The sequence below is a fragment of the Rhipicephalus microplus genome, chromosome 9 (assembly GCF_043290135.1).
Source record: "Rhipicephalus microplus isolate Deutch F79 chromosome 9, USDA_Rmic, whole genome shotgun sequence".
In the NCBI taxonomy this organism is placed as follows: domain Eukaryota; kingdom Metazoa; phylum Arthropoda; class Arachnida; order Ixodida; family Ixodidae; genus Rhipicephalus; species Rhipicephalus microplus.
Window position 1 is genome coordinate 39,084,620 of NC_134708.1, and position 24,380 is coordinate 39,108,999.

A 24,380-nucleotide genomic window follows, 5' to 3' on the forward strand; every position below is an offset into this window, starting at 1 on the left:
GGCGGTTTTTCTTCTGAACAATTTACACCGCATCACGTAACTTGCAAAAATTATGACTGAAGTCTGCATCTGCAAAGCAACACTAAGTAACCATACTTAGCACGCACGTGCAACAATTCTTCACTCTGACCCTTCACCCTTTCTCAATTAGATTCGCTTGAATCGCACACGATGGGGTCGCTTTCCTGGCGGTTTTTCGAACACGCCGGAGGCTACAAAAAGCACGAAAGCCAGGCTGTGTCCTGCTGTCACGCCTCATTCTGCATTTCGGCCGGCTCCCCTCAGGAATGTGCAAGGGACGCCAAAAACAGGGGAGAAGCCTGGATAATTGTGTCTTTGTGGTCGCCCCCACGCAGTACTTAGCCGTTGTGCCTTTTCGACTTTGAACCTTCGGGCAAGGCCGCTTTCCCGAAGTCGTCGAAATGAACCGCGCGTTTCGTTCGGGTGACGCACCTCCTTTTCCCCCTCTACACCTGGCTCGCCGCTTGTGCCTCCATGAACGCCACCATTGACGTTTCTTGAAACGGATGAATGGCCTAGCCTTTCGTCTTTCTCGAGATGGAGTGGGATCTGCCCTAGGCTTACACAGTGCGGTGCGCTTCCGCTTCTTTCGTTTTCGGCGATGTTTGCTTGCCCCCTTTCTCTCGATGTCATCATCATGTCGCTTCGGGACCTCAGAAGTTGGGAAGCTCGTTGGAGCTGGCGCTAGGTCTTCCCTCCCGATAATGCTTTTTGAACTCTGCGTCACTACGGACTGTCGGGCCAAATTAGCTTTTTCAACACTGATGAAGCCATCAACTGGGCCCTCTCCGACGGCATCGCTGCATTCCTGAAGCGTCGCGTCCTCGCTCTGATTCGCCACTGTGCTAATCATGCCTACATTTGACGATGTCGAAACGTACTCTTGAGGCACGAAGGAGGTTTCCAGCATCTTACTAGGCCCATTAGGGCTGCTGGCACTCTCCTCATCCACGCAAGGAGCGTCTTTTGACGTCGTCTCTACCTCCAGACCGGCCAAGGCCTCGTTCTCAGCATACTCTACCTTGATGCATTCTAGAATACGCGGGCCCTTTTCTGGCGCGATCTCTGGTTCTAGCGCTTCCTGCTACACTTTAACGTCCATCGCTTTCCGACGCCCCTGACTTTCAGACTGTTGTCTTTCTGTTTCGCGCTTTCTTTCAGACTCTTGTCTGAGCTGCTCTTCTTTTGTCCAGACAGACGTTCCGAATGTCCGGAGCATCTCTGCCTTAACTACCTCGTTGTTCGCGTTCTGCTGACTGAGTCGCGCAACAGCTTCATTTGCCTCGCAAGGCAGAACCGTGAGTAGCCCTTGACACCATGTGTCTCGCTCAAATGACAGTTTCTCGCCGGCATCGCCGTGCTCACTGCTGGATCGGCTAACCCTGCTACCCTCACTGAGGCGAATCTTCAATTGCAGTAACTGCACTTCCCGTTCTCCGGCTTCCCTTGCCGCTTCCCTTGCCGCTTCTAGTTCTTTCGCCCTTTCTTTGCGCTCTCTTTCCTTTTCTTCGCGTTCTCTCTCCTTTTCTTTTTCCTCTCGGGCCAGTGCCCGCTTTTCTCTGGCCTGCGCCTGTTCCTGCTGCTCCTTAATCCATTGTCTCAGTTCGGCGCCCTCGAGATCTAACTGTTTACCGTACGCGATCCACTTATCAAAATCTATACACTCCATACTGCAACTGTCACTATAATGCCACTATAAAACCAGCGCAATCTTATGCAGGCTGCAACCACTTCAACTGTGCGGCTCTATCACCACGCTGTCCGCACGGTTCTCGTTCACCCCTCACTGTCTTACTCTTGTACGGAACGTCCTGTCGCGGACGCCAGTTTTGTTACAAGCTGCCACTCTAGCGTCGCCAGCGCGAAGTCGGCGACGGGAATGACAGCAGGTTGGTTCGTTCCGTACGCAAGCAGAGACAGTGAAGAGATCAGAGACGTGAGAAAACAAAACAACTTTACTCTAGTAATATTGCAGCACACGGAATCTAATACAACACTTCAATACAACTAACAAAATACATCAACACTTGATACAACTAAAGAAATATATAACAGAAACAATAGATCAGCTTACGAGAGAGAACTATTACAAACTACACAAACTAACAAGAATAGAACGACGGAGTAGAAAGTTCGAAGATATAAACAGGTGAAGGCATACGTGTGATGACCGGCAGCGTTGTGTCCCCGACGATCGGATGCGAGAAGTCGAAGAGAGTTCTGGCACGACTGCGATGTCGGCGGTGTTGCAACGCTGGTGGCTCCGGGAGGCTAGTGCTTGCAGGTGACTTCGAGCAGGTTGAGCTAACTCGAGGCGAAGTCCCGATGTCTACGTTGCAGACGTTAATATCGCGTCACAACTAGACGAACGGCTAAGTTCAGGTGGCCAGCCGATACAGAGCCACACTAAAAACTTCTAGAAGAGATGCTTGTTGATCTGTTTCTACACCATGTTGGTCAGTGACTAGTCTGCCTAGCAGGGCAAAATCCTGCGCTTAAATCCCCCTCGTGTCTCCTCGCTCTCTTCCTTGGGGACAAGAGACCTCTACCTGGGTCCAATCATGCGCGTTTAATTGATGGGAAACTCCGCCCCAAAAATATTTTGACCCCACCCCTTTTTAATTGGGAGAGGGCCCTCAACTAGCGAGAGTGACAACCTGTCGGGTTGTTGTCATACGGCTTGGCCACCAGAGCGTTTCCCACGCTTTTCCCCGTGGGAACGGTCAAACGTTTGGCTCTCAGTCGGTGCGTCTTGTAGTCTAATCCTTTTTCGGGGTATACCGCGGCCTTCTACGACCTTGCAGACGCCGCCACAGTTACAAAAGGATTAACCGTCGGCGGCGACGTTCTAAGAAGAGCACCCCATTTTGCACTTCTCGGCTCCCTTTCATGCGCCGCCGTTTCTCACGGTCAGTCGGGGAGTACGGCGCCCGTTAATTGCCGTGACGCGGTGTCGCCAAAAATGGCCGTCCGTGACACTTAGACTCTAATGATAATAGTTATGAGGGTTTTACGTCCCGAAACCACCATATCATTATGCGAGACGCCGTAGTGGTGGGCTCTGGAAATTTTGAGCTCCTGGGATTCGTTAATGTGCACCTATATCTAAGCACGCGGGCCCCAAGGATTTTCGCCTCCATCGAAAATTCGCTTGCCATGGCCGGGATCACTACGACTATATAACCATTGCATGTTCGACACATGCATATAATAATAATAATAATAATAATAATAATAATAATAATAATAATAATAATAATAATAATAATAATAATAATAATAATCGGTGTAGTTTTACGTCCCAAACTACGATATGATTGAGAGATGTCGTAGGGAAGGGCTCCGGAAAATTCGGCCGCCGTGGTCATCTTCGTGTAAAGGCATAACAATGGCCCTTTCGATGGTAACATATCAGGCGAAGCGAAATTGCGAGGTATGCGTGTGTGTGTTTTTTTTTGTCTCTGTATGAATGTTTGCGTTACTATTTGATCTCGATCATTCCGACCTACGGTGTCGCTAAAGAAGACGAGCGAAGTGAAACATTAACTGCAAGCTCTCGCTGAAGCATGCCATGCGGTTAATGTAACGTCTCGCACAAGAGCTAGGTCAGCGAACATTTTCGAATCCAATCCTTCCTCCCTTCGAGAGCATGGAGAGAGTGCCAGATTTTTAAAATTCTTTTTGTGTGTGGGCCGTTAGAAAAGAAAAAAGTGAGATTCCTCATTCAGATTTCGCTCAATAATTCAGTACTGCAACGCGCGGTTTGCTGAAACTATCTTTGCTGAAGTGTGTGTGTGTGTGTGCATAGCGTAGTTGACTTCAGCTATGTTTTCAGCCAGGTTTATATTTTACTCGCTCTGCTTGTGCACGTCGTTTTTAGAAGCCACCTATTGTATCATGTGTCGCGAGTTTGTTGAAGGGTTATACGGATTTTCGTTGCCAGGTATGAAGTTTCGAATCATACTGTATTGAGATAAACGCTAAGTCTTTTTCTTTTTAAATGAGAACTAGAAGGTAGGGTGGCTGAACTCCTATAACGGGCGGCTGTTGTCACGAGGTACGCTGCCATGTGAAACGATGCAATTTATTGAGTGCGCTCATTGTACCGAAAAAAAAAGGGCACTTTGGCACGTGCTAAAGTAATGAAAAGTATCGGATTTGAGGGACTATAGTGTCTCGCCAGATCAAAGCCACCTCGCGCTCTGTTACGACGAAGAAAGGACTCAGCCAGTTGAGCTATAGTTGGTGGGGAGGCCTTAAGAAGCAAGGTGAGTCACGAAGTGGAGTACGCTGGAAGACAGTTGATAATTATTTAGTTTTGGCGGCCCCGAAACCATGATATTTATTGCGGGAGATGTCGTTGTGGAGGGCTCCGAAAATTTCGACCACCCGGTGGTTATTTCACGTGCACCTGAATAGAAGTTTACGGATCTCGAGTGCTGCCGCCTCCGCCGAAACTGCGGCTGTCGCGGCTGAGATTCGATCCCCATGACTCGTCTCCGCCTCTTTCAAATTGGATACCACTAATGAGAATCTTCATCAGCATATTCACGTGGAGCCACTGGGCAGGTAGCTGTACGAACTGGGCGTATTGGTAACGTTGACGCGATAGCGTTAAAGAGCTTGTTTCGCAGAAAGTACGGTATTGGTGATGGCGCCATTGGTTGTGAGCGAGAAATCATCTAGTGCGTTACCGAAAAAATCGAGAAAGATGGAAATAAAATAAAAAAATTCTGCATCCGATTGGGGATCGAACCCAGGTCGTTTTCGTGGCAAGTGGGTGATCTACTGCGCAGCCATTTTTGTTTTATGGTATTTAGTAAAGGATGTGCGCAATAACAGCAAAATTAGGCAAACAAATGTTCAATCACAGGGCGACAGTAAGCGCTCAAGCACTACTAAGAAACACGCAACGGCTAACACAGCATGAGTTGTTCACATAGTGTTATACAAACAAGAAAGGGGTTAGGCCAAACACCTCACCAAGATGGACTGCCAGTCTGGTCTAAAGTCTATGTTGCCGTAAACTTCATTGAGGTGAATAGCCATTTTAATGAAGTGTGTGCTCGAAGAGGTGCTGGGTTCTGCATTGTGGTTCTACATACGTGTCTTCCGTAAGTTGTGCATATCCATAAGGAAAAAAAAAACATATCATATGGCACTTCATCAAGCGATGCTGGTAGGAAGTAACCTGTGGTGTGAGAATCAATGACGAAACGTTCTTTTTCCGTGTTCGCTGAAGGACATTCCAGAACTGAAGGACGTCTTTGCAGCTAACAAAACAATGTTCAATCGTTTCCGGCACATTACATAGACGGCGGTCAGCAGAAGGAACAAAAGTATGTTTTCTTTTTAACCATGTGTTTACCGGCAATGTATCACAGTGGAGTTCATAGAAGAATGTTCTTGAATTCGGTGCAATGTACATTTTTTCGCAGTCGTTTTAACACATCGTGGGCTGGAAGATCGGAGTACAATGACGGTACAACGTAGGTGGGTAGAGCATACTTAGTGGATTCCTACAGGGTGCATTGCGCGATGCTGTGTACAGGTATTCGTCAGAAAATCGAGCGTTAAGGAACTGAACTGTGAGGTAACCTTCCCGCATGAATCCCCACAGACACGGGCGTTCGGAGAAGTCGGATGAAACAAATAAGTCCGGTGAATAATAAACAAATGTAACCTGCAAGAATGAATGGATTACAGGATGGGACTTGTCTCGAGAAAAGAAGGAACAGTGTGACGATTGTTATACCGCAGAGCCACTCGTTTGCTTGTGAATACACTGAAAATACCTTGCTCTGCTTGGAAATGCAGTGTAAGTAACCTTCATGCATTACAAGCTATCGCGTTCTGCATGTGCTTCACAATAAAACATAAAATATTGCAGTATTAATGCGTGGTACAAGCGTACATTACCGTCGGGCGTCAGAACATGTCGTTATCGTAATGACTTCATTGTTCAAAGCCAGTCAACCTCTTCAAAAGGCACGCACGTTATGGTGCCTATTCCCTTAAAGCCACGTAGTGCGTGCATAGCAATTTCGAAAAGATTTCATTCTCTAAGCGTGCCCCGCCGCGGTGGTCTAGTGGCTAAGGTACTCGGCTACTGACCCGCAGGTCGCGGGTTCGAATCCCGGCTGCGGCGGCTGCATTTCCGACGGAGGCGGAAATGTTGTAGGCCCGTGTGCTCAGATTTGGGTGCACGTTAAAGAACCCCAGGTGGTCGAAATTTCCGGAGCCCTCCACTACGGCGTCTCTCATAATCATATGGTGGTTTTGGGACGTTAAACCCCACATATCAATCATTCTCTAAGCGTTTGAAGTACGCGCTATGGGCAAGATATCGCCATCGCGTTCAACTCTTAAAGGCGAAGCTTAAGATTCCCCCAATTTTTTGGTTAGGGCCATGACCAGGCGCTCCACCGGACTGCCGAATGGAAGTCAGGGTCGGATAGAGAGGCGGATCGTCTCCTTTGTCGTAGGTGTTGGAATAGGTGCGTGGCGCTCTCACGATAAAAACACAAGAGCCCGCTGGTTGTAAACGCGCGCCTGCGGTATACTCTTTGCTGCGCCCGCGGGATCACTGTCTACCGTCTCCACGTAGACACACACACAAAAGCGTGCGCGTGGGTGTATATAGCGTAGTGTATAGGAAGAGACTCGGGGTCTCTGTGTACTAGTAGCAGCCCGTGTTGTATTTCCCCTGGGTTTTTATCCACCGTTACGGGGGAGGTCGTCTTGTCGTAAAAAAAAAAAAAAAGGGAGGGAGGGAGAGGGAAACAGCTTTCCCGCCCTGCGTGTTTGGTTCAACCATCCTCACTGGTTCTTCTCTAGCTTTTCGTCACCTTTTTTTTCGTAGTTTTTACTGGCGTTGCTATTTCATTCTCGTTTTTCCCGTTGTCTTCCCTTGCGACTATATAGCTCGCTCGATTCAACGTTCGGATTCGGCATGTTTCGGCTTCTTTCGCGTGCGGCGCGATGCGGCTTCGGATTGGATCGCCTTTTGTTTGCTCCTCTCGTTGTCGCAGTGCTGTTCCTGGTTGCAGGGCTCTCTTGTTGTCCGTTCTATCGTCGTTCGGTCGTGCCGACGTCGAAGCGTGCGCCGATGATACGAACCCTACTCTCACCGTCGGCGTTTATTTTCGGCACCGTCGCCGCCGCCGCCCTGAGTGTTTGCGCGTTCTCCATCAAACTCGGCTCTTTTATACCCTACACGGCGTCGTAGTAACGGTGCAGCCTGTTTCGATCGTCACGTGGTTTCTTTCTTCTTTGCTCCTTTCCCTCTACAGCCATTCTCGTTTACGCCGCTGGTACTCGTCCCCTTTCCGATCTCCGCTTCTTTCAATCCCGTTTTTTTTTTTTTTTTCGTAGCAGACGCCTTTTCCGATCGTCTGCTTTCGAGACTCGAAGCGCAGGGAGGGCAGGCAGCGCCGCGGTGCGGCGCGAATGGAGGTCGTATAAGGAGGGCCTCTGCCATCGAAGCAACTCTGAGAAGAGGAGCGTGACGGTTTTCCTCGGCTTTTGATTGCCTCCTGGCCCGTTTTGTATCTGTTTGGTTGTTTATCGTATCCTTGTTTCTTTCTTTACTAGTCCTTGCGTGTTTTGTTGGAGTCGTTCTTTTTTCGTCGCACTCTTTGATCACCCTTCCCCACTCTCTGCTCCGATCGGTTCTGCTTGCGACGCTGTGGAGCGTAAAAATTGCGGGCACTTGTCGAAGATCAGCGCTTGCGCGCGCTTACGATCACGCCGGAGTTTATTGGAAGGCACCCCATGGATGCCCTCGAATCGGCGGGCGCTGCAACTGTGTGGAGCCTGCGAGCCGAAGTTTTCGACGCAGGTTTTTGTAGTGCTTGCGCCTGAAGTGAAGGGATTGGGGTGGTCGTGAACGAAAGAAAAATACTCGTATAAATGAATCGATGGTCTATGAACGCTTCTCGGAAGACGTAGAAGGAATAATTTTGACGCTTTCTTCTGATGAACTTGTCGCGGACTGCGTTTGAGTTTTGAACCCAGCCTGTTTTTGCGGATTTGTGCCGCCTATTTTCTCGAAGAAGCTGCCTGGGCAGATGTTAAAAAAAGTTTGACGTCTTTAGCGTCGACGCAAGTTTGAATGGGATATTTCGATGTAGGGCACCGAGGATATATCGCTGTCAAATCGCCCAATGCACCGTCCTGCGAATGGTTTCGTTGAGTAGTCAAGTGTGATTCTTTCGTCTTGTGTACCTTTTACCTTTTTTTTTTGTTTCTACCTTCCTCGATTATCTGGTCATGGACATCGCTCACTTTCCGCTCACAATCAGCGACGCCGACGCCAACGCAAGAAAACTGTTTAATGCTATCGTGTTCATTAATAATAATACACGCAGATCGGCGCTTTTGGCTGACGTAAATCCAGATGGAAGTGTTTTAAGAGGATTCACACTAAATTGAAGTGGCTTTGGGTATCTTACAGTTCAGGTTCATCTGTGTGTCATCTTCTACGCTGCTGCGCTACTAGACCACGTTCACAGACTCTAATGGCTCAAGAATTTTCTTTGTTACATTTTGGTATTCTGAGAATAGAGTGCGCTTATATTCCTCTTTCCGCAGCCTGAATAACTGAAGAAGAGTTGTCGAGCCTGGTGTGCCTTAATTGAAAGGCGTTCTTACAGCTTACAACGAAGTTTTTGCCTTCTTAGGAACAAAATCATACTATGCTACACAGTAATACACAAACGGAAACGTTCACCGTGTATTCGCGGGATTTTTTTGTTCCTTCATGCATCATTCCTGCTGTGCTACCCAGTTAATTGATTAGAACATCTTGATGGGCTTCGGTGTGCATTCTAGTAAACAGTGGTGGACTGCACGAAACTTTGATTAACACAGCACGAACGAAGGTGCTCATTCGAAAATGAAAAAAAAGAAATACCAACATATGTATATCGCCGTAGCACTTTGAAGCATAAGTAAGGGAAACGCAGAGTGGTTTCAATGGAATTTATTCACTTTTCAACGCCATGCTACGAACTACTTTTTTCTCTTTCTAAGGCGATTTCCCACTACAGGCTCATGCCCCCAGTTCTTGTGTGCCGGAAAAAAAAAAATCGCCACAGCGCAATTCCGACTGGCAATGTTTTTTCTTGTCTTGTTTCGCGTTGTCATTTCGATAATTTCGTGAACTTCACAATCGTTTACTACTTATGCATGCAACTTCTACTCGTCCCAAGAAGCAAAGAACATTGTTCCTTAAAGTCCCCCTTGCTGCGTCTCGTGAAATGCGTGTTCAACGATTAAACCGCCGTCGCGGTTCCCGACCTTATGCCAAGCATGTGGAGGGAAGGTGACCGTGTTGTATTTTTTTTTTATTGAGCGACACCTTATGAAATGACGCTAAGTATATGTGCGATTGTGGCACGTTATTATATGTCTTGCACAGTTGCAGATGTTTACAAAACCAGTCGTTCGCACTTGTGCAACGATGCCGACAGGAAAGTGAGTATTGGCAACACCGGAAGCGATAAGCTGATATGAAGTGAAGTGCTTCTAGTACGCTCAGATTCGAGTTGAACCAAATTTTCGAGGGCTGCTCGGCGCATGGAGTCGTTTGAACAGGCCATCGGTGAAGGTCGTAACAAGAGTGCTTCAGCGGGTCGTATATTCTATTACCACAATAGTATCGGCTGTTCCGTGGCCCTTCCATCTTCGTCTGCCGTTTCCCGCGATCCGGCCGACGACTGCTCCGTTCTTGTCGATTTGTAGTTCGTCGTTTCGTCTCGAATCGCCGTTTCCTCGGTGGCGACGCCGCTGGGATCGTTCATCTCCCGTTCAAGCTTGGTGTCGCCGTCATGGCCCAGTTTTCGGCCCGTCTCTGCCGCCGCGGCTGCATCGGAAAGCCGTAGTTCTTGCTCGAGCGAGATGTTTCGGGATTCGTCGCTGTGAGGGCTGCCGGCGATTCGGCCTCGTCGCCACCTGGCGGGCAGTATCTTGGCGTACGCGGAACCGCCACCCCGGCGCTGCACACGGGTGTCGACGTTGGGATGGGGGCCGCCTGCCACGACAGATACGGCGACGGCGAACAGCGCTAGGGCGATCCACACGGCGATAGCTGCATGTCGGGGAAAATAATAGATATTTAGATTGTATATAGTCTGTGACAGTCTTGTCAAGTTTACGTAACGTTAATACCTATAGCGTTGTTGGGGCTGTTTCGGCAAGTTTTCCGTTTTCCGGCTCATCTTTTTATCCATTCATTGCTCCATCACTCACATGCTCACTTTACTCACTCCTCTTCACTCACTTCGTTCTCCTCACCCTCTCACTCCACTCACTCCGCTCACTACACCCACTCACTCGCCCACTCATTCACTCACTCCTCCTCTCTCTTACTCTCACTGATGAAATTAATCAACCAAACACTCAATCAGTATCTCCTACCCACTATACATGTACACCGCTTATAACACTGTAAAGAAAAAGAAAGGAGTTCTTTGACTTCATTTTGTGAGTCCTTACTGGCCATGAATATGATTATTTGAGGAGGAGTACGAAGTCAGTTTGGACATTGGTATGCCCTCGTTGGTGTGAGTCGTGGGATGTAAAAGAGAGTTAACGTGTCTCTTTAAAACGAGTCATATGCGCGGATTCACAGAACAGAACACGTACTTTTTTTTAGGTCCTAAAGCAACAACATTTTCGTTCCTATTTTCTCTTCTCGTAACGTAGGGTAGCAAATTGAAGACTTCTGTGGCCATCTTCTCCTACGTGGGCCTGCTACGTATTTCCGCGTGTTGAACGACTTGGCTGCGTTTATTTTAGACTGGCGCGTCTCCCGAGTGTCTTTGAAATCCGCCTTCATTGCATTCGGGTTTCCTCTCGGGCCGACAGGAATCGGTAGCCAAGCAGCGGCGAGCGTGGGCAAGGCGCCGTTCGCTCCTCGTTTCCTAGGCGACCCTATCTAAATAGTTTTCCATTGAACGGAAAACGCTTCTCCGGCACCGCGGGGCTCCGCACAGATTGCGGCGCTCGTTAAATGAGCGTCTTCTCCGCGCGTTTCCCGAATCGATCCCGTTTCCCCAATACGTGCAGTCCTTTTCCCGCAGGCCGAAGAAGACAGCTGGCCGCGTCGCCGCCCCGTTCACTTGCCGACGGGAGTTGATTTAGGGATATTCGAAGCATTCGCCGATTTGGAAGGGGTATTTTGGTCCGAGCGGTTATTAAAAGGGGAACGCATTAGACGCCTCATCAAACGTGGAAAAGGGAACGTCGGCCGTCGTCCCGCGGTGTCGGTGGCAGCACTAGTGATGCAAAAAGAAGCAAGGAATATCGTCGCGTGATAAGGTCTCTACATATTCGTCATAACGTCACAGATAGCTGTAGGTTACGTCACACGTTGACGTCATCGTATTACGTTGTAGCTCGATTAAAATTGAGCCAATCATGGAGGCAATGCGAATATAGGGGAGCTGTAGGAAGCATAGAATGCGTCCGACCCTAGAGGCAGTGGAAAAGCACGTAAGGCGTCGGGAGCTTTCAGAAAGAAATGCGGGAGATTTTGGACGCTGCATAACGTGACTTCACCTGAAGACACACCACACGGCATTGACGCCTCTTTGTCAAAGGCGGGGCCGATCACGAAGGCCGTGCAAAACGGGGTGAGATGTAAAAATCTCGCACTAGCTTCTATCCTGAAGTGCACTGGTAACTATCTTGGCTGCACATTGTTTCGGAGAAGGAAGGGGGTAAATCTATAAAACGACTGGGAAAAAGAAAGGAAACTGCAGCCTTCGTGTCGTCTCAAGTGATCCAACAAGGGAGTATGTGGGGTTTAAAGGGGCCTGGTGGGCCCCTTTAATTATGTCACTCTTCCTTTCGGTTTGGAAGGAGGCAAATATGGAGGTATGGTTAATACGCTGCGGCTCCTGGTTCGCTCAGTCGGAGGGTTCCGAGCGGGTCCACTATCGTATAGGTCGTCGGGGCTTGCCACGATGGTGGTCGTCGGTCACGGATAAATGGGCCCCGTCTGCCACGAGCTGGACACGAGCAGGGTAGGGGTGTAAGGAGAAGGAGGAGCCGCACATAGGCGTCGTCGAGCTGCGTGATGGATCGCGGCGTAATCGTTTATATGACACAATGCGATGGCGTTTATGAGGATGAGCGCGAGAGTGAGTGCGAGGCTGCTTTGGAGGAAGGGAAAGGGTGCGGCGCTTGTCGCAGCAGAGCAGCTGCCCGCTGAGCGATTGTCCCGGGTCATTACGTACGACGTTTGAGCCGGGGTGTCCTTCCCACTTTCCATTTTTCTTCCCACTCCTTCACAGTGCCGGGATTAAAGGTTGCTGTTTTACTCCACAATCCCTGGCTGTTTTATTCTAGAGGATTTCAAGTTTTTTGGTGTTCGTAAATGTCCGAATTTCGTTATCCATTCACGCGTTACCCTAAAGGTCCTCCAATGCACGTCGAGATTGGCACTTTTTAATCTCGTAGGAATGATTAAGCATTAAGTTTTCTTTAAAATGTTTTTGTTCCTGTAAGAGGCTGTAAGCGTAAATTTATCCGTACAAAATGATAACTTGTGCTTGAAAAAATGAGAGGTACCTCTTGAGCGAGAGTCGGAATGGAAGTGTTCGGATATCCAAAATCAGCAGGCACGCTCCGTTTCTCGGATAATGCTAAAGTGGCAGTTTTTGGGTTGGTTCTGTTTCGTCTGGTGTCGAGAGTTCGTAATAGTATCGAGGGCAAACACAAAACAAACGTCATCAGGCGACGTTGTCGCTTGGTCAAAAGTGGGCCGTTGACGGTGGCAGGGCGCAAACAAGCCGTATGCGGAACGATTTCATAGGGGAATGCGGGAAGATCAGCACATGGACAGAGCGTTCAACTTTGGGTCGTCTTGTCTTGGCCAATGCAATGAGACCTGGTGAGTTTTACAGCTAAATATGTTTTGAAATCACATCAAGGGTGACGTATTTGTCTGCTGCCGCTGCCGGTGTTTGTTATCGCTATCGCTCGAAATATTATCGAAAATCGAACTGATAAAAAAAGTATCCAATTTAGAACGGGGGCGAACGTGGGTTCCTTCCGTAGCAGCTTCATACTCTACTACAGAGCCGTGCCGTTTTTTTCCCCCTTCGTTTCTGGTCGAATGCCACACATAAGGGCTCAAAGGAAGTATATTATTTGCGATGGAGTTTCGAGCAGCTGCACATGGCTATCTTGTGCGTCTTTACAGAACCATGCCGGTGCTCGAAACTCGGTCGCAACAGTATCCTATACATGTGTTAGGTCAGAAAGGAATCGCGTTAGCATGCGTGATATATAGCTTGGTAGAAGAATAAAACAACAACCACACGTCACGCAAAGTGAATTGTGTAACCAGGCGTCGCACAATACGATTTGCGTTAAGAGCCGGTTGTTGAAAGCTTCCAACCCATAACAAAGGGCTCAGCCATAATTATTGATTGTCTTCAGACAATGCACCAATTTATAACGTAGTGGGTACCTTGCAAGTGTATTTGTATTATGGTTTCCCCAGAAGAATCTACGACGGGAACTAGAAATGACGCTCTTCCAGCTTTCCCTGTCAGTGTTCTACGCTTTCCGCACGTGCCTTTCAGATGTTTTTTTTTTTTCAGAAAGGTTTATACGGACTAAGGACAGCGTAGAGAGACTCGTTAGATGGCTACATGGAGGGATGCACGTTATATCACTGTTTTAAGAGTACTAAGACTTTGAGCTCTATCTCCTGACTGCCGTGTAGTATGTAAGGGCTCTGCTTACCGCCGGAGTGCATCAGGAACAGACAGTATTGCCCAAAGTAGTTACCAAGCATTAAAACAATAACCGAGAACTTTATTGTGGGAAGTGTGGCGAAGTTGTCGGGAATTATTACAAGCGCCGTGGTTGCAAAATTTTGCTTGTGAAGTTGTCGAACGACGCTCGGTACTCGTTGTTAGATTCGGCGATGGGCCTTTCTGGTTTATCGGTGATCATATGATAAGCGTCTATAAGCGTCTTGTTTGCACGCGTCGACAATGACGACGAGATCCAACGACGCTAGTACGGTTTAAACAAACAAGAAATGGATATGATTAATGACCCAAGACGAAAAATTCGTATTCGTAGCAAGTTGCTGTGTTTTTAAGAGCAATTTTTCATCAACCCTAAGTGCGACGACACTCGAGTTTCGTGGGTTATATATATATATATATATATATATATATATATATATATATATATATATATATATATATACAAACGAACAAGGAAGGGAAGCTGTTATCGCGCATTAGCTTGCACTGAAGGCCTAAAAGGCGGCGTTTCGGGAGTAGAAAAAAATAAATGTAAAGGGTGGCAGATTGGTTCGCACTCTGGAAGATTGGGGGACGCGGTAATTAGGTTTGGGGGCGGCCATACATCAGCCGCCAGCGGTGGGCGCTTGTCGGCGAGTGCCGGAGCATGTTCGGAGCGTGATGAACTAGCTCCACTACCGGTTAGTTCTCTTTGGCCAGCACCAGTCTGCGCCTTCTACTATTACGCCGCTTCCTCGTTGCCAGCTTGGCCGAAAAAAAAAGCGACATAAAAGGTATACGAGTCAATGAATTGATCGAGACGGGCCGCGTGGGCCGCTATAGCTGCCGACGCATGGTCGTTTATATATATATATATACGTACATGTATGTACTGCTTTCGGTGCGGGCTCCGTTAATTACCGCTGACCTCTCGAATGGGCAGCGGCAGAAGCGGTGCGCCGGGAGATGGCTGACGAAGCGAAACTGACGCACCAACACTCCCGGTATGGCTCGCTTGTCCGCTCTCTTCGGAGCACTGCTCAGCGTTCCCAGAACCGCCGACCCCCTTCCCGCACCTATTCGGCTGGTGACGCTGCGTTTTTTTCCTCTCCTTTTCTCTCTCTCTCTCTTCCTTTCGCTCTCTGCCCTCAGAAAGAGCCGGAACGCCGTGTGGGATAGAGGAAACACGATCGGTAGCTTTTCAACACGCCAGCACATCCTCCGCGTATCCTTTTTCTTTATTTTTCTCCTCTATAACCTCCTTTCCTATTTTGAGTGTCCTCTTTGGGATCAGTGTGTGTTCCACGTTTTCTATACACTCTGGACGTCGTCTTCGCTGTGAGCCGGGCTGTCGCCTTTGGGGGATGAAGAGGTGCTACCCTTTTAGCCCAATAGGAGAAGGGGGCCGCCCCTTTCCTCCGTATCACCCCTTCTTTCCCCCTAGGCGGGTGCCCGCGAGTCTGGCTGTCGCCTATAGGGGCCGTTTGGGCCCTTTCCCTAATAGGGAAAGGTATCTTACTCGTTCCACTTCCCCTATTTCAATTCTCTTCCCCACCCCTTCTTCCTTTTTCCATTTTCGGCAACGCGTGGGCAGCACCGTAATTACTGCCCTCCCTTCGCGCCCGGTTTTCGGGGGCTCCAGCTTGCGCCTTTTCTCCGCGGTTGGCGACTGCCGACGCGTCGATAGTTTCGCGTTCCCGCTGGTTCCCGTCGGCTTCCTGTTTCCTTCTGCTTCCACCTTTCCTCTCTTCCCGATGCTCCCTACCCTGTAACATCCTTTCCCGCGCACCTCGCGGACAAAGTCCGCGCTTCCAGCGCTCATTAGAGTTCATCAGTGCTGCCACTCTATGCTCCGGTTGCCAATGGGTGTGCCAACCCCGAGATTACCCAAGCTCTCGCCACGGGAAAGAAAAGAGTGGGGCATGCGTAGGCAGCACGCCTTCCGAGGTGTCGCCTTTTTTCCCCATTGCCTCTTCCCGTTTTCGTCCGGTCGTTTCATCTGTCGCCCTCAGTGCGTGTCTTCTTTTCGTTTTTTTTTCTTTCTTCGCGTTTGCGCGAGCCCCTGCTATTTCTTTTTGCGTATAGGTTTGGTGACCGCATTTATTTCTCGCCGTTGATTTATTTCTCGACCATTCCATATTTGGTTCTCTTTCGTTTCGTCTCGAGGTGGTATTCGCTTCTCATCTCTTTGTCTCATTTGCAGCCGCTATATACCACTGAGGTCATCCTTACTTTCCCTCAATCTGACGTACCGTGTATCCTAAGCCCCGCCTCAACGCTAGTTATGTGCAGGGCACCGAAAAGTGCGAGACTTCCTGCGATATCAGTGTGGCAGTTTTTGGCATGCTGGTGACGCAGAAAGTGTCACGCATGCCGGTGACGCGGAAAATACGAACGCAGAAAGGCGTACGTATAAATACGTACTGGTGATAGTTAGCGCGGAAGCGGAGCCGGACAACGCTGGCACAATTGTCAATGGCCAGCCGCAAGTGGTTTCTCGTGTTTGTTTCGAACGGAAGATTTAGTTTAGCAGAACGGACTGTTGGGCTACTTGGCTATCTATGAACACTCTACTCTTCTTTTCTATCTCTTTCCGTTCTATTATTCTCCTTTTCCGCCACCCCAAGTGTAGGGTAGCCAACCGAGCCAAGCTTGGTTAACTTCCCTGCCTTTCCTCTCTATTTATCTCTCTCTCTCTCTCGAATAAGAAGCGCTAAAACTGACGAGCGCAAAAAAGAAAAAGAGGGCACTAACAGGACAAGCGCTTGGAACCGTTACCGAATGGTCACACGTGATAGCGTCGCACGTGCTTTGCCTGGTCTGGTGGCGTCGGTTGCTTTGCGGAGAATTGCCGAGAGACACGCGTTTAGGTAGACGTGTTTGTGGCCGTGGTAACACTGGCGCAATGTAGAGCGGCGTTTTTTTTTTTTTGTTCGCCTCGCATCGATCGACAGTGTAACATTGGTCAAGGTGTAAAAAGGGAAGAAAGAAATAGCGAGTCAGGGAGGGGCGTTAGGTAGAGCAGAAGCGGCCAGATTGGCATCACTTAATTTACGGTTCGTTCTGTCTCCATAGCGAATATCGGCATTCAGGCGAACCTCTACATTTGCCCTTACTTCGCAGTTTTCTTTTCGTTCGTCCTCTTGACTCTTGATGCGTTTCGCCCATACGGTCATTTGAGGCCGGTACTGCTTTCGGTGCGTCCAACGGTTATCTCGAGCATGCTTGACTTGCTCGGAATGCGTGGTCAGAGCGGTCACTGGAAAATCTAGCGATGACGAAATGAGCGGCTAAAGAAGATTCGCTGTCGATGTTTGGGGGCCGATATTCTCGAACGAACATTGTTGTTGAAGCATTTCCTCTTCTTGGAAAGCTTCTGAGTTTGTGTGTGTGTGTTTGGGTGTGTGTGCGTGTGTTTGTTTGTAGGTGCGGGTTAAGCGAAGATTCGATTTGACATGCTCACTTTTTATTGTTTTCCGTGACCGCGGTTACGTCACTCGTCACGCGTTTATTCTGTCGCTACAAACTGGCGAGATCAACTCTCCATGCGCACCCAACAACCTAAGGCTGTGGAGGTTGACTTGACAACGAATGCGGATTGCCGATCTAATAGCGGGTAGTGCGTCCAATCTCGTTGGGGACTTCGTAGGTTGCAGTGTCAAGTGCAGGCTGGAACATTTATTTGGAGGTAACTCTCCCATACTAAACGATGGTAAAGCTTTCTCGGAGATACCGTGTCCCGCAAGTTTTCGCTTTTGAGTGTACGTCCGACCACACATGACACTATATTAGCGTAACGTTGGGTTATCAGTGAAACGGCCCACGGCTCTAGGTTGCAAGTGGGCCTTTGGGCTATCCCCGATGCTGTAATATCGCGTGTCTGCACTGCGTCGATAGTTACGTTTGGTTTGTTGGCATTGCTCACCGTTGGCATCTTGCTTTTGTACTTGTTTTATTCGTGGCTTACGGTACGTCTTCGCCGTTTTATGAAAGAGCTGTTTGTAATCATTGGCTAGTTAGCAAACCGTCCGCGTTTAGGGTTAGGATATGAGTGGGTAGGGAGGTTACGTAGAAGCGCGTCCGGTTAGCTACCCTACAAACAAGAACAGAGGCTCGGGGTTAATAAGAAAAAAAAAGGTCATATAAGGCGAAGAATGCTGCCGCGTATGAAAGTGCACCTTGGCACCGCGGCTGTTTATTCATGCGTCGTCTCTCTCTTACATGCCATTATACCGACGCAAAGAAGAAGAATACTTCTATTGACCCTCGACTCATGTATTAGGGGAGATCATTTGTCAGACCATCGCTGTCAGCCACCTACCCGGCTCTGTTTATGGCCCGAAGATTGACTCGCGGGCTGTCAGACGACAGTTTTTTTTTCCCCTCGCTGAGGTGAGGGAGTAACCAGGAGATAAGGTGTGGGAAAGGGGCGCATTCTCTCCAGTTTCCGAAGATATGGATGAGGGTGTCCTTTTTTTCTCGCATAATGAGCAATAGGGGCTTAAGCTCGAATAAATATACGGAAAGGTGAGATAATGCGCCCGTTGTTGGCGGCAGGGGATCTTAGTTTTGTCGAGGCGACCCTGACGACCGTCTTTGTCGCCACTATCTATTCATGAAGTTGAGAGCAATGGCTTGACATTGATTTTCTTTGTAAATCAAGTTGTTAACGTACCCGTGAAGGTTGCATAACATCTCGAAATGATGTTCTGCTTGTGGTGTTGGCTTTTCCTCAGTCTTATTGGGTCTGCAGAGGTGCACGCTTTACAGGGGATTGGGTCCTATGGCAATTCACTTGAAGTAGGTATTATGAAAAAATGATTAATACACACCTAAAAGACTCCTTTAGGAACTGAGAAAACGTAAATGCTCTTATATGCAATACAAATATTCTAAGCTGAGTTTACGCGTTTTCGACGAAAACGCCATTGCCATACCAAGAAACAGTTGTCACACCGTCGTAACCTTTTTTTCTCTCTCTCTGATTTTCTTGATGTTGATCAGTAAACACGCTATTAGAGATGTGTGGTAATTGATAGTAGGCCAACCGGGCGAAACATTACCTTTATTGAAAGCAACCACATCGTGTATTTTTTTTTCCTTTTTGGGGGGAGGGGGTGTAGACCCTGAAAATTATCACCGTTCGTGCCGCCTTTGTGTCCATTTTGGTACTCGGCGCGCGACGTCGAAGAACGACATGAAATGATAGCTCGGGCGCTCAAGCCGTTCAAGACGCGAATGATAGGGGTGTTCTTAAATTGTGTCTCCGAGTCCCTCTGTGACATCCGTCGGGCTTCGTGGGAAGTCTACAAGCCCCTGTTGGCAGCGATGTACTCTGTTCTCCTCCCTCACTTCAACCTCCTACCTTCCCGTCTGAACGGTGCCCCGCCGCGGTGGTCTAGTGGCTAAGGTGCTCGGCTGCTGACCCGCAGGTCGCGGGTTCGAATCCCGGCTGCGGCGGCTGCATTTCCGATGGAGGCGGAAATGTTGTAGGCCCGTGTGCTCAGATTTGGGTGCACGTTAAAGAACCCCAGGTGGTCGAAATTTCCGGAGCCCTCCACTACGGCGTCTCTCATAATCATATCGTGGTTTTGGGACGTTAAACCCCACATATCAATCAAATCCCGTCTGAACGGACTACATTCTCTCCCAACGCCTCACTCGCTGACGTTTGAAGCCCTTAGTCTTTAAGCTTGTCCCGCGCTTCCGTCGCGTGTACTCCAGTTACTGCCTTTCGTTTCCGGTCGTGTCGAGGTTGAAGGTGGGATCGGAGCCGTTATAAATATGCACTCGCCGCTGCGGATCGTCGTCGGGTAAAAGCTTCCCCAAATACGAAGCTTCGGAAGCGCGTTTCCTTTTACGCCTCCGTCACCTTCCTCCCCGCTCCGCTCTCCCTTTCCCGTGGCTTCCCGAACGGTATTCACGCCTTTGGTCCTTCTAACACTTGATCTCCGGTGGAAAGCAGGGGCGTAGACGGAACACTCGATAGTCGTCTCACGTGGGCTCCACGCTGTCTTTATTAAAGGTCGGCTTTATGCATTATTTATGCGGTCTGCTTCTCGGGATCTTCTCTGCGTTCCTCGAAGTCCCCCGCGTGTGTCGAAACACTTGCTCTCCGCGTTACCGCTCGCGGTGACGGCGAGCACAACGACGTCGTCAAGAGGGTAGGGGGGGGGGGGGGATGAGTTAAGTGCAAATGAGGTTCCCCGTGTTGCCCCCTCCCCCTTTCTCGCTCTTTTTTTTCCTTTTCTTCTGAAGACATTGTCGGTGCTGTGCCTCATTATTCCACTTGACGTAAATGGATGCGTGATGTAGACGGAAACTCTCGACGGAATTCGCCTACTTCCTATGACGTCGCATTGTTGACGTAACTGGAAAACGACGCGAACGGCGATTTTTAACCGGAACAGTGTCGCCATGATGGCAATGGCCGTTTTCTATTTTCTCGAACATTTCACACTCGACAATGTATCGTTGAGGGAAGGGGTGGGAAGGGAGGCATTGGTTCTCCGAGTTGCAAAAACCTGGAAGGTAGCGTGTCTGCACTGCAAATTTTCACTTTCGCTGCAGTTATTTGATGCGGTGCAGCTTTTCGCCAGTTCGAACCTGGTGGTTCGCTCTGCCCTTGCGAAATCCTGCGGTGTATCTTTTCTAGTGGCTCGCAAGAACTTCGTGCATTATAAATTGAGAGAATCCTAAAGTGTTCGCGAACGATAACGGACCTGCTACAAACAGATTTAGCTGCGTTATGCGAATTTCTACAAAACCAAAAACAAACAAAAAAGGCACCCGCCACCAGGCGCTGCGCGCGTTTCCCAAGAAACACAGGGGCGGCAGCTGCACCGCCGTGCTACGTCATCGCAGCACGAATTTTTCGCAGTGCTTCAAGACTGCCTTGCCGGTTTCGCAACTTGTCTGTTTTGATTGGCAAGTCTAGCACGTAGGTTATCTTTGAATGTCTAACTCGGAACTGCTCTGTCTCGCCAATTGCGTGCAGTGCTGCGAAAGGTACAGCTTCTGTTCTCAATTCCGCAGCGAAGCCCCTCTGCGTGCTTTTGCTAGTTGATACAGCCTCGCCTGTAGCGTTCTCCTGAACCTTTTTAAATTTTTTTTTCACAAGACGGCGCGTTAAACTCGCGATTTAGACGAATAAGGAGCTGCGTTCGTCTGTATTGCTATTCGCTGTGCTGCCGACGCGATGGGCAAGCTTTTCTGCACTGCGCGGAGGTTCTGAGGCAGAGTGCGTAGTCGATTGCGACGAGAAACCACGTCGGAGGAACCTTTCTTTCCTTTCTTATCGGCGGACTCACGAAAAGCAGGACGCACTTGATTACATCGATTGCGAGCCTATTGATTCCCTATTTCGGTGTTTCGCCCCCCCCCCCCTTTCCGTTTTTCTTAACTCCGAAGCAATATCCCTTGACTCCGTACGTCGTCTTCGGACCAATGAGAAGACAAACACACGTCTCTTCTTCCGTCCTTTTTTATTTGTTTCCGTATTTATCATTGTTATCTTCTTTCCTTTGAGCTTTCAGTAGCGTATCCGATGTTAGCCGTTTCCTCACCTCACAGCTGCACGACCTTAGTGGGATCGTTTCTTCGCAGCGATTTCTGTCAGATTGGGTTTACATCGGGCCCGTAGCGTGCCATCTTATATTTACTTATTTTTTTTTCACGAGCGTGTTGAGCCTTTATTCATTCGTTTTTATCTTTTATTGCTTCCAGCTTTCGGCTTCGTGAAAGATAAGGGAGAACGCCGCGCACGAGTTATTGATTCTAGCTTAGCGGGTCGTTTCCGTATTGGCGACATGTTTATGAGCACGGGTACAGGGAGAGAATTTTCGAAGATATCTTTCACGCGCAAGTCTTTTCCTCTCTTTTCTTTTTCCGGATGCCTGAGCTGCTTCGCCAGTCGCTTCATTATGCGTAAACACTCGCTGGTCCGCCGTATTTCATTTATATGTATACTTTCGGTTTATGTTTTTTCGCTCTCAATGCCAACGCGGCTGATTTGGGGACGCCTAGTAAACACGCGATGCAGGTGTAATTTTTTTCTTTTATTACAAATATTTACACCGTGAGCACCGTATTGAAGGGAGCATTTGGTATTTTTTTTGGCGTAAGCGTGTAGTTTGCTTCGGGGCTCGCTTGTAATGCGATAAATCTTTTAGTAGAGCGAAGACCAGTAAAAGGACACGAGGCTTCGCCACAGGTTTGTTGTCTCGCCTTCGTACCGTTTTTTTTTTTCAGAGGGTGCCGATATATTGCGATCGCTGCGTCATCTATCACTGGACATACTTGGCTTTTGTATGTGGCCGTCCTTTTGCCGTGCAGTGCTATATCGATACTGAAACGGGAAATGAGATCGTGCAAAGTTGGATATTTAACGAAGGAAGGAGAGTAGATCTACGGCTTGCTTTATTTGTCATCTACAAGCCAATGACACCAATATACAATTAAGGCGAAGAAAGTATGGGACATTGTTTGTAGTCCTTAACTGTAATGCGATAATTATGATGCCAATGTAAAAACAAAAAAAAAGTAGACGAGAGACATATTTGTTTGCTGGTAGGGACGGACCCTACAACTTTCGTGTGGCACTTCCGATGGTCAGCCGATTGAGCTACCGCAGCTTTCGGCCTCTAATTCTAAATATCTGATATTTTCGTGTTGGTAGGCAGTGCTAGTGAGCGTTGCTCGTAGCTATTTTAACGACGAGTTCGGAGCACTTTTTGTTTGTTTTTGTGCCAGCTAGCGCCACGTAGCACGTTGCCTTTTTCTTTTCGTCTTACGAGCGGGCAGCTGACCAGTAGTCGTTCTGCAGTAGAGTACAAATTTTGCGGCTCGTTACCGCGAGTAAGAGAGAAAGGGGACTAAAAAGGCGTGAGGAAGAAAGGAACGCAGACCGCAGTGGTGTGGGCTGTGACAATTCTTTGTGCTGTCCTGTTAACGCTGTTTTTTGCTTGTCACTAATCCCTCACGTACTACCAGAAGACATCAAGCCAAGATTTAACGAGACCTTAGCTATGAATAACCCAAGAAAGGGCGGTAGGTGTGGGGGTCGTTTTTACAGAGAGAGCTGTTACGAGATCACAGCAGAGCTGCCGTATTTGTCCGCCGCCGGTGTCTGTAACCAATATCGTACGAAAAAAAAAGCTAAATAAATAAATATATACAGGTTGGAACGAGTGATCTGTGTCCTCTGCTCGCCTGCCCAGTATTCTACCACTGGGCCATGGCGGTGCTCAACACGTCTGGCCACAAGAACACTACGCAAGCGTTACGTCGGGAAGGAACCGCGTTAACATACGCATTATAATGTATAGGAGAGCAAAACAACAACCAGGCGTCACAGAATGCAAACTATTTAACCGTAAAGACAATATGAATTGTATCACGAAGGAGTCGCGATGACTACTACCAAGTCATTACGGAAGGCTCAGCCACGGTGTTTCATCGTCATCAGCGGCCGAATCAATTACTGGAGTAGTGGACGCTTCGGAAGATGAATTTTTATTATTAATATGGTTTGTAATGGTTTTTAGAAATGGTGCTCTTCCAGCTTTCGCTGCGACTCTAATCCGGTTTCAGCGCAGGGTTATTGGCGGTTTCTGTGTTGTAAGTTCGGGAATTGCGAGAATTGAAAGATACGTAGCTTACAGGTAACGACAGGTAACGAAGTTAGGAGCGGAAGGAGAAGTGATGATCCTTTTTTTGTCGTACCTACGTACTCCTCTTTGTCGCCGTCGATGATGGAGCTTTCGAAGGGAGCGCCGTTTGGGGGTCGGTCGTCCGTGGCCCCGCGTTCGCCCGGGCTTCGTCGGGGCGTCCGGAAGAACTGGCGACGTATGAGCGGGTCGCTGATGATCACCTTCAGCGGGTCTTCCTCGTCGTCAGACATGTCGCGTCGTCGACTCTGCAGAACGTCGTTGTTTCGGTCGTTGTTGTTGGGGAGGGGGGGGGGGGGCTCTACAACGTCGCCTCAAAGACGATGATGATGATGACCTATATGAATGGCTCGCACTCACTCTGGGGTATTGGCCAAAAAACGAATAATTAGAAGTGATCACGCATGAATGGTATACGTATTGAATAATAGAATGGTTTTAAAAAAATAATGGTTCTAACTTAGAGATTTCAGATCAAAACCGCCGTGATGACGCGATTCTATTGTTTTATTCCAGTGGGCCAAGTGATTTCTATAAGTGTAGCAAGTTTCTTTAGCGTGTATGAGCCAGTTTTTGTGACGACGCTGACGTACATGGTGGTGGGGAACGAATAGTTTTGCCCTGTTTAGAATACCTTTTCGCATATATATCGCCCTCCTTTTCTCCTCTCTCTTTCTTCTTTTATTATTTATTTATTTTGTTTCACAAATTCGATTGCCGCACCCCTCGTGACCGATCTCCCGTGGTGGGTAGTGTCAATTTCTGGGAATCATCATCATCAGTATCATCATCATCAGGTGGTGGTGGTGGTGTTAATTAAAGTAGTGTAGAAGGTGGGGTCAGTTTATTGTTGCCAGAACGCATGTAGTAACGTTAGGGATAGCCTGCACAGTTGTTCCGCCTAAGCATCGCGCAACTTTAG

General features: G+C 48.5%; 2 protein-coding genes across 3 annotated transcripts in view; one reads left to right on the plus strand and one right to left on the minus strand.

Annotated features, from left to right (window-relative positions):
* The window catches only part of mib1 (E3 ubiquitin-protein ligase mind bomb 1), a 482,913-nt gene that overhangs the window by 167,447 nt on the left and 291,086 nt on the right, over positions 1–24,380 (plus strand). The gene's annotated exons all lie outside the window — the stretch shown is intronic.
* On the minus strand, positions 9,043–23,734 carry LOC142771304 (uncharacterized). Its single transcript, XM_075872781.1, has 2 exons — positions 23,514–23,734; positions 9,043–10,111 (listed from the first exon to the last, which is right to left on the minus strand). Exons 1-2 carry the CDS (start codon positions 23,689–23,691, stop codon positions 9,669–9,671), a joined length of 621 nt encoding a protein of 206 aa, XP_075728896.1. The 5' UTR covers positions 23,692–23,734; the 3' UTR covers positions 9,043–9,668.

Bases quoted from the DNA above. Each gene is read 5' to 3' on its own strand.
- LOC142771304 (XM_075872781.1), bottom strand. From the start codon at position 23,691: ATGTCTGACGACGAGGAAGACCCGCTGAAGGTGATCATCAGCGACCCG. The intron at 10,112-23,513 runs GTACGACAAAAA...CCCGACATGCAG, and splicing joins CGACAAAGAGGAGTACGTAG to CTATCGCCGTGTGGATCGCC.